General features: G+C 45.6%; 1 protein-coding gene across 1 annotated transcript; it reads right to left on the reverse strand.

The window, feature by feature from the left end:
* Window positions 1-3,849: 3,849 nt before the first annotated feature.
* Window positions 3,850-4,709, reverse strand: LOC123162593 (histone H2A, sperm-like). Its single transcript, XM_044580365.1, has 2 exons — window positions 4,464-4,709; window positions 3,850-4,347 (listed from the first exon to the last, which is right to left on the reverse strand). The coding sequence occupies exons 1-2, from the start codon at window positions 4,635-4,637 to the stop codon at window positions 4,048-4,050; spliced, it is 474 nt and encodes a 157-aa protein (XP_044436300.1). The 5' UTR covers window positions 4,638-4,709; the 3' UTR covers window positions 3,850-4,047.
* Between the last annotated feature and the right edge of the window lie 9,961 nt (window positions 4,710-14,670).

Consider the following 14,670-nt stretch of genomic DNA (forward strand, 5'->3'; position numbering starts at 1 on the left):
CCGGTCCTTCAACTCGTCTTTTTTTTGTATTTGTACTCAGGCCTTAGAAACACATGTCGTTTCGTTGCCTGGGCTTTTCAGAACCCATGCAACTTAGCCAGCCCAACTACCTGGGAAATAAGGGGAACCATATTTTAAATAGTCTGACATTGCTCCTTTACATATAGTGATACCAATGTATATATGTGTGCGAAACTACATGTAGTAAGCTGGATGAACGATGGATGGATTAAGCTGGACGAAGGATGGATGGATTAGTACATGCTAGCTAGCTGGAAAAGGGCCCTGAATTTCTTGAGAAAAAGAAAAGACCCAACTACGTGAGCTAGATACATGAAAAATAAAAGACCCGCCTCTTCCATATTATGGAACTTCATGCCTTAAATCCCCATGGGAAAATGGATTGAATAAGTTGCGGGCATTCTCTGATGTGTGGTGACCTAACAAAACCCAAGACCTAAGTCAATGAGTTAGACATAAGTTTTTTCTCGATCAATAAGTGGAACAATAGCGGATTGATTACTTCAGAGGTGGCTATACACTTAATAGATAGCTGTTTACTTGGGATTTGATGACATACTCAAGCTTTAAGACGAGGGCATAAGTTTTTTCTCGTACCCGTGCTAATGTGGAAAAGAAATAGCTGACCGATCAGGTGTACCTCTGTTTTTCAGTTATGGACAGTCACAATGCCCGCCCGTTTCTTCCAACGAAATTGGGGGACAGTGAAGCAAGAGATTGTGGCGGCGGTGAATATTTTTTTTTTTGAGGAAGGAAGAATGCCGGATGGTGTTAATGAAACCAGTATAGTTTTGATTCCAAAATGCAGCCAGCCGGAGACTTTAAAAGATTTCCGGCCTATTTCACTATGCAATGTGATTTATAAGATTGTTTCTAAATGCATGGTGAATAGGTTGAGGATGATTCTCAACGAGGTAATTTCTGAAAATCAAACCGCATTCGTCCCTGGACGCTTGATTTCAGATAATGCAACAGTGGCGTTTGAGAGTATGCATCACATCCAGCAGGATCGAAACCCGGATTTATGGCGAGCTGTGCATATAAATTGGATTTATCCAAAGCTTATGACTGCGTCGACTAGTGCTTTTTGGAGGGAGCTATGAGGAGGATAGGATTCCCTGATAAATGGATACGATGGGTGATGCAATGTGTTACAACTATATGGTTTGCGGTAAATTTTAATGGGAAACTTCTGGATTAGTTCTCGCCGAGGAGAGGGTTAAGGCAAGGTGACCCACTATCGCCGTTTTTGTTCTTGTTTGTGGCTGACTCGCTGTCGAGTTTGATTCAGGATGCAGTGCAAAATCAAAACTTGAGCTCCGTGGTGATATGTAGGACGGCGCCTGCGGTCTCACACCTTTTGTTTGCTGATGACACATTGCTTTATTTGAAGGCAACAGGGGAGCAGGCAGGGATAGTGAATAGCATTATTTCTCGGTATGCAAGAGGCACTGGCCAGCTTGTAAACCAGATGAAGTGCGGCATTATGTTTGGGGAGGCTTGCCCACTGGATCTCCGTACTTTAGTTAAAAATACTTTGGGGGTGATCAATGAGCTCTTTGAGGATCGGTATTTGGGACTGCCAGTGCCGGAAGGGCACATGAGCAAGGGGAAATTTCAGTCCTTGGAGGCGATATTGAGCAAAAAACTTGTTGATTGGGGGGAGAAGCAATCTTCTTCAGGAGCAAAAGAAACTTTGAAATAGTCTGTCGTGCAGGCAATTTCATCTTATATTATGAGTGTGTTTAAATTGCCGGCTGCTGCTTGTGATGACCTTACATGTATGATTAGGAGTTATTGGTGGGGTGTGGAGAATGGAAGGCACAAGACTCACTGGATTGCATGGGAGAAAATGATACGCCCAAAGAATCAAGGTGGTCTTGGCTTTCGTGATATGAGAATGCTCAACCAGGCTCTGTTAGCACGGAAAGCATGGCGGCTAGTGGACAGACCGGATAGTCTATGTGCGAGATTGATGAAGGCAAAATATTACAGACGAGGGAACTTACTTGATACAGTTTTCTCGGGTAATGCATCTCCGGCGTGGCAAGGAATAGAACATGGTCTGAACTTGCTGAAGAAGGGTATAATTTGGAGAATTGGCAATGGGAAAAATGTAAAGGTACGGCGAGATCCATGGTTTCCGCGAGGGGGATCACGAGGACCTCTGACAGACAAAGGGACATGCAGGTTCACTAGGGTGGAACAATTCTTACTGCCAGATGGAACCTGGAACGAGGAGAGGCTAAATGACCACTTTATACAGGCTGATGTTAATGAAATTTTGAAGATAAAAGTGTCCACAAGGGTGATAGAAGACTTTCCGGCATGGCATCCAGAAAAGGATGGTCGCTTTAGTGTTCGAAGTGCGTACCATCTAGCTGTTGCGGAACATTTACAAGGACAGGGTGGATCTGCTACGAGCACAAGACCTGATGGAGACCGACCAGTTTGGCGTATGTTTTGGAAAATCAATGTGCCACAGGAAGTTAAAATATGTGCATGGAAACTACTTCGTGATGGCTTGCCTACAAGGCAAGTTAAAAAACAAAGGCATTTGGAGCTCTATGATCAATGCCAGAGGTGTGGACGTACAATCGAGGACGCCATGGGAGAAGTACGGTCTATGCCAGTGAAGGAGACAATTGTTAATTCTGGGGTGGAATGGTTATTCGACTTGCTGGTCACACTTACTGATGAGGAACGTACAAGGGTACTGATGATAATTTGGAGGTACTGGCAAGTGAGAAACGATATGTTGCATGACAAAGTACCTGCTACTGTGGACGCAACTAGGAATTTTTTGCAAAGCTATGTTCTGTCCCTGGAACAAATAAAGATGACCGATGGAAAGGATTTAGAGAAAGGAAAAGGGATTACTTTTGAAGAAAGCGCCATAAGCTGCAGATCACAGCGGAAGATTCCGAAGGAAACAAAGGTATATATGGCCTCACCCGCCTGAAGGTTGGCTGGCAGTATCTACTGATGGTTCTTTTGGAACATGCGATAGTGGCGCAGGCACATCAATGATTACTCGAGATAGCAGCGGAAGACATGTTCTTTCTGCTTGTTGGTTTGTGCCTCACTTCAAAGATGCGTTTGAAGCTGAACTTCTGGCAATTAGAGAGGGAGTCCGGGCAGCATTGACGAATTCCACGGCACCACTTCAGGTGCAACCTGATTGTGCTGCAGTTGTGAAGATGCTAAAAGAGAAGGAGAAGAATGAGTCATACCTGGGCCATGTAGTGGAGGAAATTAAGGAGATGTTAGGAGAGAGAGAGAGAGAGAGAGAGAGAGAGAGAGAGAGAGAGAGAGAGAGAGAGAGATTGTTCTTTTATGTATTGATCGTTTGCAGAATAGGGCTGCAGATCGACTAGCCTATTTGTCAAGAGCGGAGCGTCGAACCGAGTTGTGGTTGTCGGACGCCCCTGGTGCTCTGATTAGCCTTCTGGCTACCGATTGTAATCCTATCAGTAACTAAATAAAGCTCCCTTTTTCACCGCAAAAAAACAATGCTGCAGACAATGGCAAGCCAAAAAAACAAAAGACTATAATCTATTTGAAGTTGGTCATAATACAGAACTTGAAATATGTATATGTTGATCATGCGTATTGCTCAGAACAAGAAACAATACCGGATAAGGACTTACTCATCTATATCATCATCATGTGTAGATCATCCGCTGTTTGCATACTGCACCTGCATCTTCTTTTGACCAAGCACCCAAATTACTTTCACTGCCGAACACAACAATCAGTGACATGACAAATTTACCAAAACATCATAACGAGCAAAGAAATCCATGCAGCATCAAGATCCAGGTGAGATGAGCACAATGCGGACGGATCAAATTGACATGGTAAAGACTTAATGGAAGGCGAAACAGTTCAGCTTTCAGATTCCGTTCAGCAAGAACCCCGGATCGATAAGCGATACTACCGACAACGACAACCATGAACCATTACATACAGGACGCAACTCGGCAACACGACAGGCTCCCTCTGATCCAATGCAGCGTGTGCTAGCTACTCCTCATCGGCAGCGGCGGTCTCCTCGGCGGCGGTGGTCTCCTCGGCAGACTTCTTTGTGGACTTGGGGGCGTCCTTCCACTTCTTGGTCGGCTTGGAATCCTTGTCAGCCTTCTCGGCGGTCTTCTTCGGGAGCAGCACGGGGTTGATGTTGGGCAGCACGCCGCCGTGGGCGATGGTGACGCCGGCGAGCAGCTTGCCGATCTCCTCGTCGTTGCGGATCGCGAGCAGCAGGTGGCGAGGGGTGATGCGCGTCTTCTTGTTATCCACGGCCGCGTTGCCGGCCAGCTCCAGGACCTGCAGACGCCCAACCAAAAACGAAATCGGCCATCTGGTGAGGCGAGCACGAGAAGAACAGGGCGGGAGCCGGACAAGGCAGACGCTCGAGGACGGGGAAGATCGACCGCGCTTACCTCGGCGGCGAGGTACTCGAGGACGGCGGCGAGATAGACGGGGGCGCCCTTCCCGATGCGCTGCGCATAGCGGCCCTGCTTGAGGTAGCGCCCGATGCGGCCGACCGGGAACTGGAGCCCGGCCTTGACGGATCGCGTCACGGCCTTCTTCCTCTGGCCCTTCCACCCGGCCATCTTCCCCTCCTTCTCTCCGGCGACGTGGGCAGGAGGGTTTGGCGGCGGCGGCGGCGGCTGGATCGGATTGCGCTCGCTACTTCGATTTGGTGGATTGGATGGGCGGCGAGGGGCGCGGGTTTTATAGGCTGGGCGCGATCTGTGGGAGGGTCTAATCCACCAATCAGAACGCACGGATATTTCCTCTTTTCTTCTTTCCTCTTTTCACCGTTTTTTGCCGTGGGAAACAAACGGAATTCGAAATTTGGGGAACCGGGACAAAGGATAAACATAGAGGGGTGGGTCGTACTATTCATTTACAGCTTGTTTGGCACTTTCGATCTCATTTCATTTGCTTGCAAATGAAATGAACTGAAACGCCATTTCTGTAAACCTCCTTTGGCACCCTGCTAGGTTTTCATTTTAATTGGTGGAAATGGATGAAAACTCATTCTTACGAGGATTTCATTTGGTGGGATTTTGACTGCACTTCAAATTTTCTTGTCTGACTATCATGCGATTTGTGTAATGCATGTCATATGTTGTTTGGCTGCTATTTTGAATTGTAACCATAAATGATCAGCATGCACATCTCAATATGTACATTCAACACATTTACAATATAAAGAGGATAATCAACCAAAAAAAAACAATTTTGCATTTTTTTCAACTATCAAGATCAAAAAGATCTGGCCGCATCATCTTCACACATTCAAATATGTCAAACATAATCATATAAAATGCAGATCGGAATAGTGACAAGATCTCTGAAAGACCATTAAAGGGTTAAACTTGCGTTCATCGAAAACCAGTATCTTCAAAGGTTCATAGTTTGTATTAAGCATGGTATGGATTAGGGAGGATAAAAGACTAAAACTTGCCATTCCAGATGCATTAGGAAAAAAATATATGTTTGGATCCAAAGAAGAGGCTTGAACTTGCAAGTGGATCTTGGTTTGAACTTGGTTCGTATTTGTTACCCTGCAAACATCATAGCAAGCATGTAAGCAAACTAACTAAAGTAGTTATAAAATATAAAGCTTCTAAAACACCATCTTAATTTAGTAATTGGCACAATTGGAAAGCCATATATTTTCTTCTATACAATAAGCTAAAATACACCAAGATCAGCAAAACCGACTTGATGTCTAAATACAAAATTCATGTCTTGCTGCACAGCTTACAAAGCCAAAAGTATAAGAGCTTGGTTCAAACAACCTACAAAGTTCATTTCTTGCAATAGGGGATTCGGGTACAGAAATAGCACTACTTTCAACCATGACTTTACAGAGCAAGGTGTAAGACCTTCTGATCGCTCACACAACACATCAACATATGGTTTGGATATGCCTTTCTGTTGTAGAAAGCACACATGTATTTCTCCTTGTTCTAGTAGTAACTGATCACTTCCAAAGTACTAGGAAAAAACCAACAAAATGGTGTCAAAATAGTGCAAAGGATAGTAATAATACTCTCTCAAGCCTGAACCCAATGCTTCCCAGAATGTCTGGAATAAAATAACACTTGCCAAATTTGAACCAGATAATGCAACAATTTAAGGTAATAGATTTTGAAACTGTGCAAAACCAGCTTTGGAGACGGAGGAGAATGTGGAGAAAACGGTGCTCGGGTTACGATGGAGCTGAGGGAAGGTGCCACGGGCAGCAGGCAGTAGTGACTGCGGGTTATGTGGCCGTCATCGAATTATCCTGAGAGGTACGCTTGCTAGACTAAATTTAGTCCAAGGGGTTGGTTCTGAAGGGCTGGAAAGTTATAATTTGAAGGACTTACGTGTACAAGGAATCTACTAGCTATGGGTTAAAGCCCTAAACAATGTTATGGCCTCGAATATAGCCTTTAGGGGATCTGCTAGAGATGCTCTTAATTGAAAACCATACCGACATCTACAACACTAAATTAGTTGCATCAAGTTTATATAAAATATATTTCCCAAACGGTATATTGTAAATCTAAATAGCTTTGCCCACATCCTATGGGATGGCCGTTTTGGCTCGGGGTGAATATGCTCTCGGATAAACAGTAAATTCAAAATAAATAGTAAATGAAAATTAAAAATTTATGTTTTTTGTGTGAATGTTCTTTTTAGTGTAACAAGTGTGCTTGACAATTTTCATGCGAAATGGGATGACAGTGTTTCGTCAATAAAAAAACAAAATTTGGAGGTAACATTTGGCGTTTGACTTGTTTTTTTTTGCACAAGTCAAAATGCTTAAGTTTTTTCACTAAAAATTCGCAGTTAGCATTTGAGTGTGACAATGAACCCATCTATCCTCTTTCAAACTTTTTGACATTTGCAAAATAATAATTTTGCTGCATAGGAGCATATGCTCCAAAGAGCCGAATTGGATTCCCGCTCATCCTATTTCCTATATAAATAGCTAGCCCCCCACCCCCAATAAAAAACTTATTTCTCTCAACATGTAAGCATGCCACCTCATCAAGTAACATGCATGATAAAAGGCACACCACAACATGCAATCATGCATAGAAAAATGTTCATCCCTAATGGCAGAGACATGAGGATGATAACCCACAAGTATAGGGGATCGCAACAATTTTTGAGTGTAGATTATTCTACACAAATTATTGATTCAACACAATGGGAGCCAAAGAATATTCACGAGTATTAGCAGTTGAGTTGTCAATTCAACCACACCTGAAAGACTTAATATCTGTAGCAAATTTTTTTAGTAGCAAAGTAGTATGGAAGTAATGATAACGGTGGCAAAAGTAACACTAGCAGTTTTGTACTGACTGCAATAGTGGCAATGGCAAAGTAACTTAGCAAAGATCAATATGTGAAAAGCTCGTAGGCATTGGATTAGTGATGTATAATTATGTCGGATGGCATTCATCATGTAGCAGTTACAACCTAAAGCGACGCTCAACTAGCTCCAATTCATCAATATAATGTAGGCATGTATTCCGTATATAGTCATACGTGCTTATAGAAAAAAACTTGCATGACATCTTTTATCCTACCCTCCGTGGCAGCAGGGTCCATAAGGAAACTAAGGGTTATTAAGGCCTCCTTTTAATAGAGAATGGGAACAAAGCATTAGCACTTAGTGAATACATGAACTCCTCAAACTATGGTATCACCGGAAAGAATCCCAATTATTGTCACATTGGGGTATGCGGATCATAACACGTAATAGGTGTCTAGAACTTGCAAAATAGGATCAAGAACTCATATATATTCATGAAAACATAATAGGTTCAGGTCTGAAATCATGGCACGCGGGCCCTAGTTACAAGCATTAAGGATAGCAAATTCATGGCAACATCAATCTCAGAACATAGTGGATACTGGGCATCAAACCCTAGCAAAACTAACTCGATTACATGATAAATCTAATCCAACCAATCACTGTCCAGCAAGCCTACGAAGGAATTACTCACTCCCGGTGGTGAGAATCATGGAATTGGCGATGGAGGAAAGTTTGGTGATGATGATGCCGACGTATCCCCCTCTTGATGAAGAACATGAGGATGCGGCGGCTCCGTCTTGTAAAACGTGATGAACTCTTTTCTCTGAGTTTTTTCTCCCCGAATAGGGTTATATGGAGTTGGAGCTGAGGTCGAAGGAGGTCCTGGGGCCCACAAGCCACTACTAGGAAAAGGCATGCTAGTGGCGCACCAGTTTTGCCTTCTAATGGCGCACCACTGGTGCGCCACTAGCATCATGTCATTAGAATTTTTTTCTAATGGTGCACCACCTGTGCGCCATTAGAATCTGGTGTTCTAATGGCGCACCACATAGTGCGTCATTAGTATTGCCCACAGTGCGCCATTAGAATGCCTCCCAGGGGGCCATATGTACCCATGTGCTTTGGCATACTAATGGCGCACCAATGGGTGATGCGCCATTAGTGTGATTATCACAGTGCACCATTAGTGTCTTGTGTGGTGCGCCACTAGTATGAATATTAGGGATTTTTTTCTTTTCTGATATTTTCACAGGTTACAAAATATATTATTGGATAGAATTTAGACAACATCACACAGCAACAACAGATTCATCGAATACAATAGAAGATTAGTCTCCGAATACAATTCATCATATTAGTCTTCGAATTCAAAAGACCGAACAAAGATAGAACATTACAAGTCTAGAGACCGCGAGTAGCGAGTTTGTCTTCACATTACAAGTCGATATCGATCATCTAAATTACCATCACATAGAAGAGAGCTGCGGTCATCACGATGAGCATCATCGCGATGAAACTGGTCTTCATCCGGTTCCTCCAACGCTCCCTCCTCTCTCTCGCTAGATAGTGGGCATATCTAGATTCCGCCTCCGCCCTAGTGGTGTACCCTTTGTAACTGTTACCGCTGAAACGGTGAACCTGTCTCCGACACTCCTCCCAGTCGTCGTAGACTCCGGGAACCTTACCCTTGTACATGACATACGACCACATCTATATGCACAAGCCAAACAACAGACAATACATAAGCAATATATAAGTATGCAACAAAAGGATCGGAAGAGAAAAGCAAGACATTAATAGCATCGATTACATCTAAGTTGAACGACTGTCCAACCCACAGAGACATACAAGTTCATTAAAGTTTAATTACAACATGAGCCAATCAATGTTTCAGAACTACACATAGCATCACTACTGTCGACTCGACTCATGGGACCGGAGCGTGGATGAAGCCGCCGTCTGTCGTGATGGTCATGAAATCGCGGGCGTTATCATCCTGCATTTGTAGCGTTGTGTCTATCTCACTATTGGACAGTTGATGTCTGAGGTAGAACTGCCCCGAGGTACGAAGGACATCTTGATGGATAACTTCCGCAAACTCTGACTGGATGCGAAAGAATTCTTGTCTGATGTCTGCGTCCTGGATTGCCGATAAGCTCGCGGCCCAATCTTTGAGATTATCTGGTAGCAGAAGGTGATGATGGTCCCGTACGATCGCCCGCATGTGATGGAGGGCGTAGTAGGCATCCTTCTGACCGCCAGGCGGCTGCTTGACGCAGGAGAACTTTGTATTGTGGGCAAACACGTGCGCGCTGTACCGCCTACGAGCTGGCTTGGCGAAGGTGCCTCCAGATTTGGCGTAGCCGGGGAGAACATCATCAAGAACTTTCTTGATATTTGTGTAGTCTATCTTGGAGTCACAGTCCGGGTCGAAATACGTGGCCCTGGAATATTTCGGGCTTAAGAGGATGAGTGTGCAATGTGTGTCACTGCACAGAACACGGAATGTTACAGAAAAAAAAGAACGATCGAACTCTAAGAAATCATATGTTACGGGGCGGTGAGGGGATGACTTACTCGGGAAAGTAAGGCACGAGAAAGTTATCCTTATCTTGGTTTGCCAGAATGACGCCTTTGAGGTAAGAACTCCCGACTTGCCGGTCCCCAACGCTGCCCAAGATCTTGGCACGCATGTAGAAGGGGTCGACTATCACGATGTCCGGAGTCTTGTCTCTAATGATCCGCATCTCCATACTCAGCGAAAACAGCCGAACGAAGGTGTAGTGCAGCGGATGAAGGTTAAACATAGAAAAGATGTCATCAAAACACAGGACGATCGTACCCCTGACGGCGCCATCCACAAAGCCCTTGCCCTCTGGCACCTTGGCCACGAAAACTGGGTATGCCACATCATTCTCTCTGAGATGCCGCTTCTCCAAAGAAAGAACACTGTCATGCAAACTCCGCATAGCACCGGTTGCAGCATTGAGCATATTTGTCGGTAGCATCGCCCTACCCGCCACATGCACCCTCCTCGAGATATCCTTAGGTGAAGGTGGCCCGTCCTGAGCACGGATCGTACTCGGTGCCGGCTGGCTCGCACCCTTGTTAGTCTTTCTTTTCCGTCCCTTCTTGATCTTCTGTTGTAATGGGACCGAGTTCTGCTCACAGACCGCCTTCTTGAGTGTGTTGGGGCTGATAATATTTGGCACCTCGGCTATCTGAGGCTCGGTGAAGTCGGCAGCTGGAGGCGTCTCCTGAGAACTGAAGGCCGGACGACGCCTGTTGCAATTGGGTTTCTCCGCCGTACCAGCTTTACCGCGGTCGTCTTGGTTGGGTTCTTGAGAAAGAGGCCCGCATAATTCGTCATCGTACCCATGTTCGGCAAAGTACTTATGGACGTTGCTAAATGTATGGCCGCCGTCGTCGTCGTCGTCCAGATCCTGTGCCATATCCATGTTCGGATCCTGTGCCATAGGGATGTCCGGCATGTCCGGTAGCGTTGCGGCGGTCTTGCCATGGCTTGCCGCCGACACGACTGGCGGTGTTGTCTTTGGGGTGGTGTCCCCCGCCCCCAAACTAATCTGGCTCTTCGGCCAAAGCAGGGGCCAGCTTAGGCAGGCGCTGAGGGTCATCAGATCATCTTTGTCGGCCCCGACAGGTCGAATCGGAGGTAACAACTCGTCGCAGCCTGGCAGCACCCGAACCAGTTGAACCCTATACACGGTGGGTGCCATCGGTTTACCGTGGAACACGGGGTGGCCCGGTTGAATGATTTTGCCCTTGGCGACATCGACCAACTCGTCGTTCACGAAGTGCAGGAGAGTGCACGGAACGTCGGCAGCGCCCTGCGAAAACATGTAGGGCGTCAGGGATGCCCAGTCAAAGGCAAAAGGAGATGAAGTCCTCGGCCGAGAGTCTTAATTAGTTACCGTGATGATGGCGTTGAGCTCGGCTAATGTCGAGGCACCGCCGACGGCGAGCGTGCAACTGACGGAAGGGCCGCTTGCTGGCGAGGTGCCGGCCGGCGTACACCCGGGTGCATTAAGCTCCAATGTCGGCTGTGCCGCCGCCGCCGCCGGAGACACCAATACCGCCGCCGCCGGAGACACCAATTGCGCCGCCGGAGACACCAATGGCGCCGCCTGCGCGTTGTGCGAGTTGCTGGCCGTGAAGCTGGGAATCGGGGGCGGCCCCTGTTGACCACCCACAATCCACGCCGTCAGCCCATGAATCAAGGTAGGCATAATGCCGGTGAGCGTCGATCCCAGTTGTTCATGCACTTGCTCTTGGACAATCTCCGGAATCCGCGCCAACTTGTGCCTTGAGTTCTTGAACCTCGCGCGACTGGCTTTCCAAGCTGGTCTTTTTCTCCTTTCGCCCACCAGCGGTATAGTATGACGACCATTTTGTGGACAAGCCTTTGCCGGCCACACGACCAGCTGACGACGGCTTACTGAGCTTATCCTTGTTTTTCATTACGTTCAACGCCCTATTTAGAGTGCTGTCCCAAGCATGGGTGCTCTGAGACGACCCCGCGCTACTGCTTTCAGTCTCCCTCCCCAGAACAAAATCAAGCGCCCTGGTCTTCGGATTCGTGGTAAGCTCCTTTGTTATAGGGTCCTCCATGTACCGGGCCCTGACATAGTTCCTGGTCTGCTTGTCACTGCTGTATTTCTCGAAGCGGGGCGGTAGGCCTTGCTCGGCACGCTCTGCGTCCTCCTTGTCCCATATAGGCTCCGCCACTCTGTAACCGCCGGGACCGAGTTTGTGTTCCCATAAGTTCAACTCCCGCATTTCTTTCCCCCACTGACTTGATTCGGAGGTTGCAATGCTCTCGCACTTGATCTTGAACTCCTTGTAGTCCTCTTCGCTGATCGAAGGATTTTTCGCCTTGATCTTCTCATAACTATCACCTTTCTCAATCATTCTCTTCACCGCGCTTCTCCAAGTAGACAGGGCATGCTCATCCTCGTGAGGGCGGCACTGTTCACTTTATTCCCTGAGAGGCGTGTGTTTTCAAAATCAACGGGGAACTTGTATCGTTCGTGCAGCTTCGTGAAGAGGAAGTTGCGCAAATTCCCTCGGTCCTTATGCCTAAGGTTCTCGGTGTTGATCGAGATGGTGCTCCAGAGAATGCACCCGAGCTGAACCGAGTACCCCTTGACTATATGTTTGGGCTCCGTTGGATTCCCGTCGGAGTCCACTTGAGTAAATTCCTCCTTGACGGTGCGGAGCGTGTTCGGGCACCGGTCCTTCCGTTGCTTCTTCGGTTGGATGCCATCTGTGCGTGCGCCGCCATCATCAGTGGTGGCATCCTCGGCGGCACCATCAGTGGTGGCATCCTCGGCGGCACCATCAGTGGTGTCATCCCCGACGCCACTAGGGGTTATGTAGTCTGGATCGGTGTCTTCCGCGGCGTCCTCATAGCGGTGAGGTTGTTCCTCCATCTCCTGGGACAGCCCCCAGAATTGCTTGCCACCCGAACCGCTGGCCTCATCGTTGTGGGCCATGTTTCGCTCTAAATAGGAAAAAAGTTTGGTCAAAAAAGTTGGTTGTTGTCAAGGAACAAGATCATGGTCTCATCATTTAGGGTTTGTCGACACCGAAGCATCCTAAAAGCTAAGCTTTTATCATTTAGGGTTTGTCGACACCGAGGCATCCTAAAAGCTAAATGCTAAGTTAAGTTTTCATCATTTAGGGTTTATCGATGCCGAGGCACCCTAGGTTGGGCCTAATCACTTGGCACTAATCACTTGGCTCTATTGCCACCTATGGTTTAATGCAGCAAGAATAAAGGGGCAGTTGATCCTACTGAACTAAGTACTAAGATACCCCGGCCCATGCATTAGTAGCAAGTACCCCATATGTCCTATTTTTAGCAAAGTCATGCTAAAATTCACGGAAAATTTCAGCATGACCTTTGCTGAAAATAGGACATATGGAGTACCCGAATTTGCCGGAACATAAGTTAATCGACATTCCGGCAAACTCAAGGGCCTCTCGGGGTACCTGCAAATTCATCACGACACAATGGTCGGAGACAAAACCCATCAAACTAGTAAGATGATCATCATCTTTGCAAGACAGTAGCTCAAGTTTTTGACAGTAGCCTCTGAAGAAAACAGCATTGCAATATTCAAGTTCAGACATACACACTGAACATTTGACCAGTTACCTCTGAAGAAAAATATACGCTGACTATTGGATAAAAAGAAAACATCTATTGTAAACATTAAGTCATGGTAGTGTGCGCTGAAACAATTACAGTATAGGAACAACAACACAACAATAGCTCAGTTACTAGAGGACTGTAAAAAACAAACACAAAAAACACAGAACAGTCATTTCCTTGTGTGTGCTATACATATAGATGAAAATGGATTTGTTGCTCAGTAATTACAGTTCTAAGGAAAGGGAGTTACAATTTAACATCATCAAGTAGTGTTACATAATATAGGTGCAAATTACAAAGGCTGACAGAGCGACAGATAATAGTATTGTGTCAAGTAGTGTTACATAATACTACTGTCCAAGCCAATTAACTGAATAGTATAGTGTCAAGCTCAGTTTGAAAATTCAGTTACTGCTTGAGTGATTTGACACCAAAAATTACTCCCAAAAATTACAATGACTGTATATTGACTGCATATATTCACTGTACAGGACTGAATTCAATCAAGAAAACCTGTCAATTTCTGTTCACTGCATATATTCACTGTACAGGCTGTCAAGTTCTATTTCAGCTCAAGTTTCATTACAACACAAACACTGTAATTCATATGCTCACAGAAAAATTAATAATCAAAATCAAATTACAATAGGGGTCCCAGGTTTGACCCCATGATATGTGCTATCCTGGGATTATTCCTCTTCTGAACAAACCATCATGCATCATTTTCTAACCAAGGCATAGCTCAGGAAAACCACTTGCTTTGACCAGAACTAGCTGATTACCCCAAATCTCATGGTAAAATTAGCAAGGCAGAGCATTTCTCTTACATGACCATAGCAAGAATGACACACTCAACTTCATTGCTTCAACCACATGGACAACAGAGCAAATGTTGGAAGTTGACAATATACTTTAGATTCACACATGCTCCCCTAATTATTTTGTCAGTATCTTTAGATTATCTACTTTAGGCACAATCATACATAATTCTGACTAATTCATCACTGTAGGGCAGCATGAAACACACTCCTCCAAAAAAGCCTAAAATTCCACTATTATTGCTTGTAAAAAGGCCTAATATCCACTAGTATTGCCTCTAAAAAAGCCTTAAAAGTCCACTATTGTTGACAATCAAAATATGATCTGA

Source organism: Triticum aestivum, chromosome 7B, assembly GCF_018294505.1.
Source record: "Triticum aestivum cultivar Chinese Spring chromosome 7B, IWGSC CS RefSeq v2.1, whole genome shotgun sequence".
NCBI classification, from domain to species: Eukaryota; Viridiplantae; Streptophyta; class Magnoliopsida; order Poales; family Poaceae; genus Triticum; species Triticum aestivum.

What these genes read in the sequence shown, in the direction of transcription:
- LOC123162593 (XM_044580365.1), bottom strand. Translation starts at nt 4,637, where the DNA reads ATGGCCGGGTGGAAGGGCCAGAGGAAGAAGGCCGTGACGCGATCCGTC. An exon ending in TCGAGTACCTCGCCGCCGAG is followed by an intron (nt 4,348 to 4,463) that starts GTAAGCGCGGTC and finishes GGGCGTCTGCAG; the next exon opens with GTCCTGGAGCTGGCCGGCAA.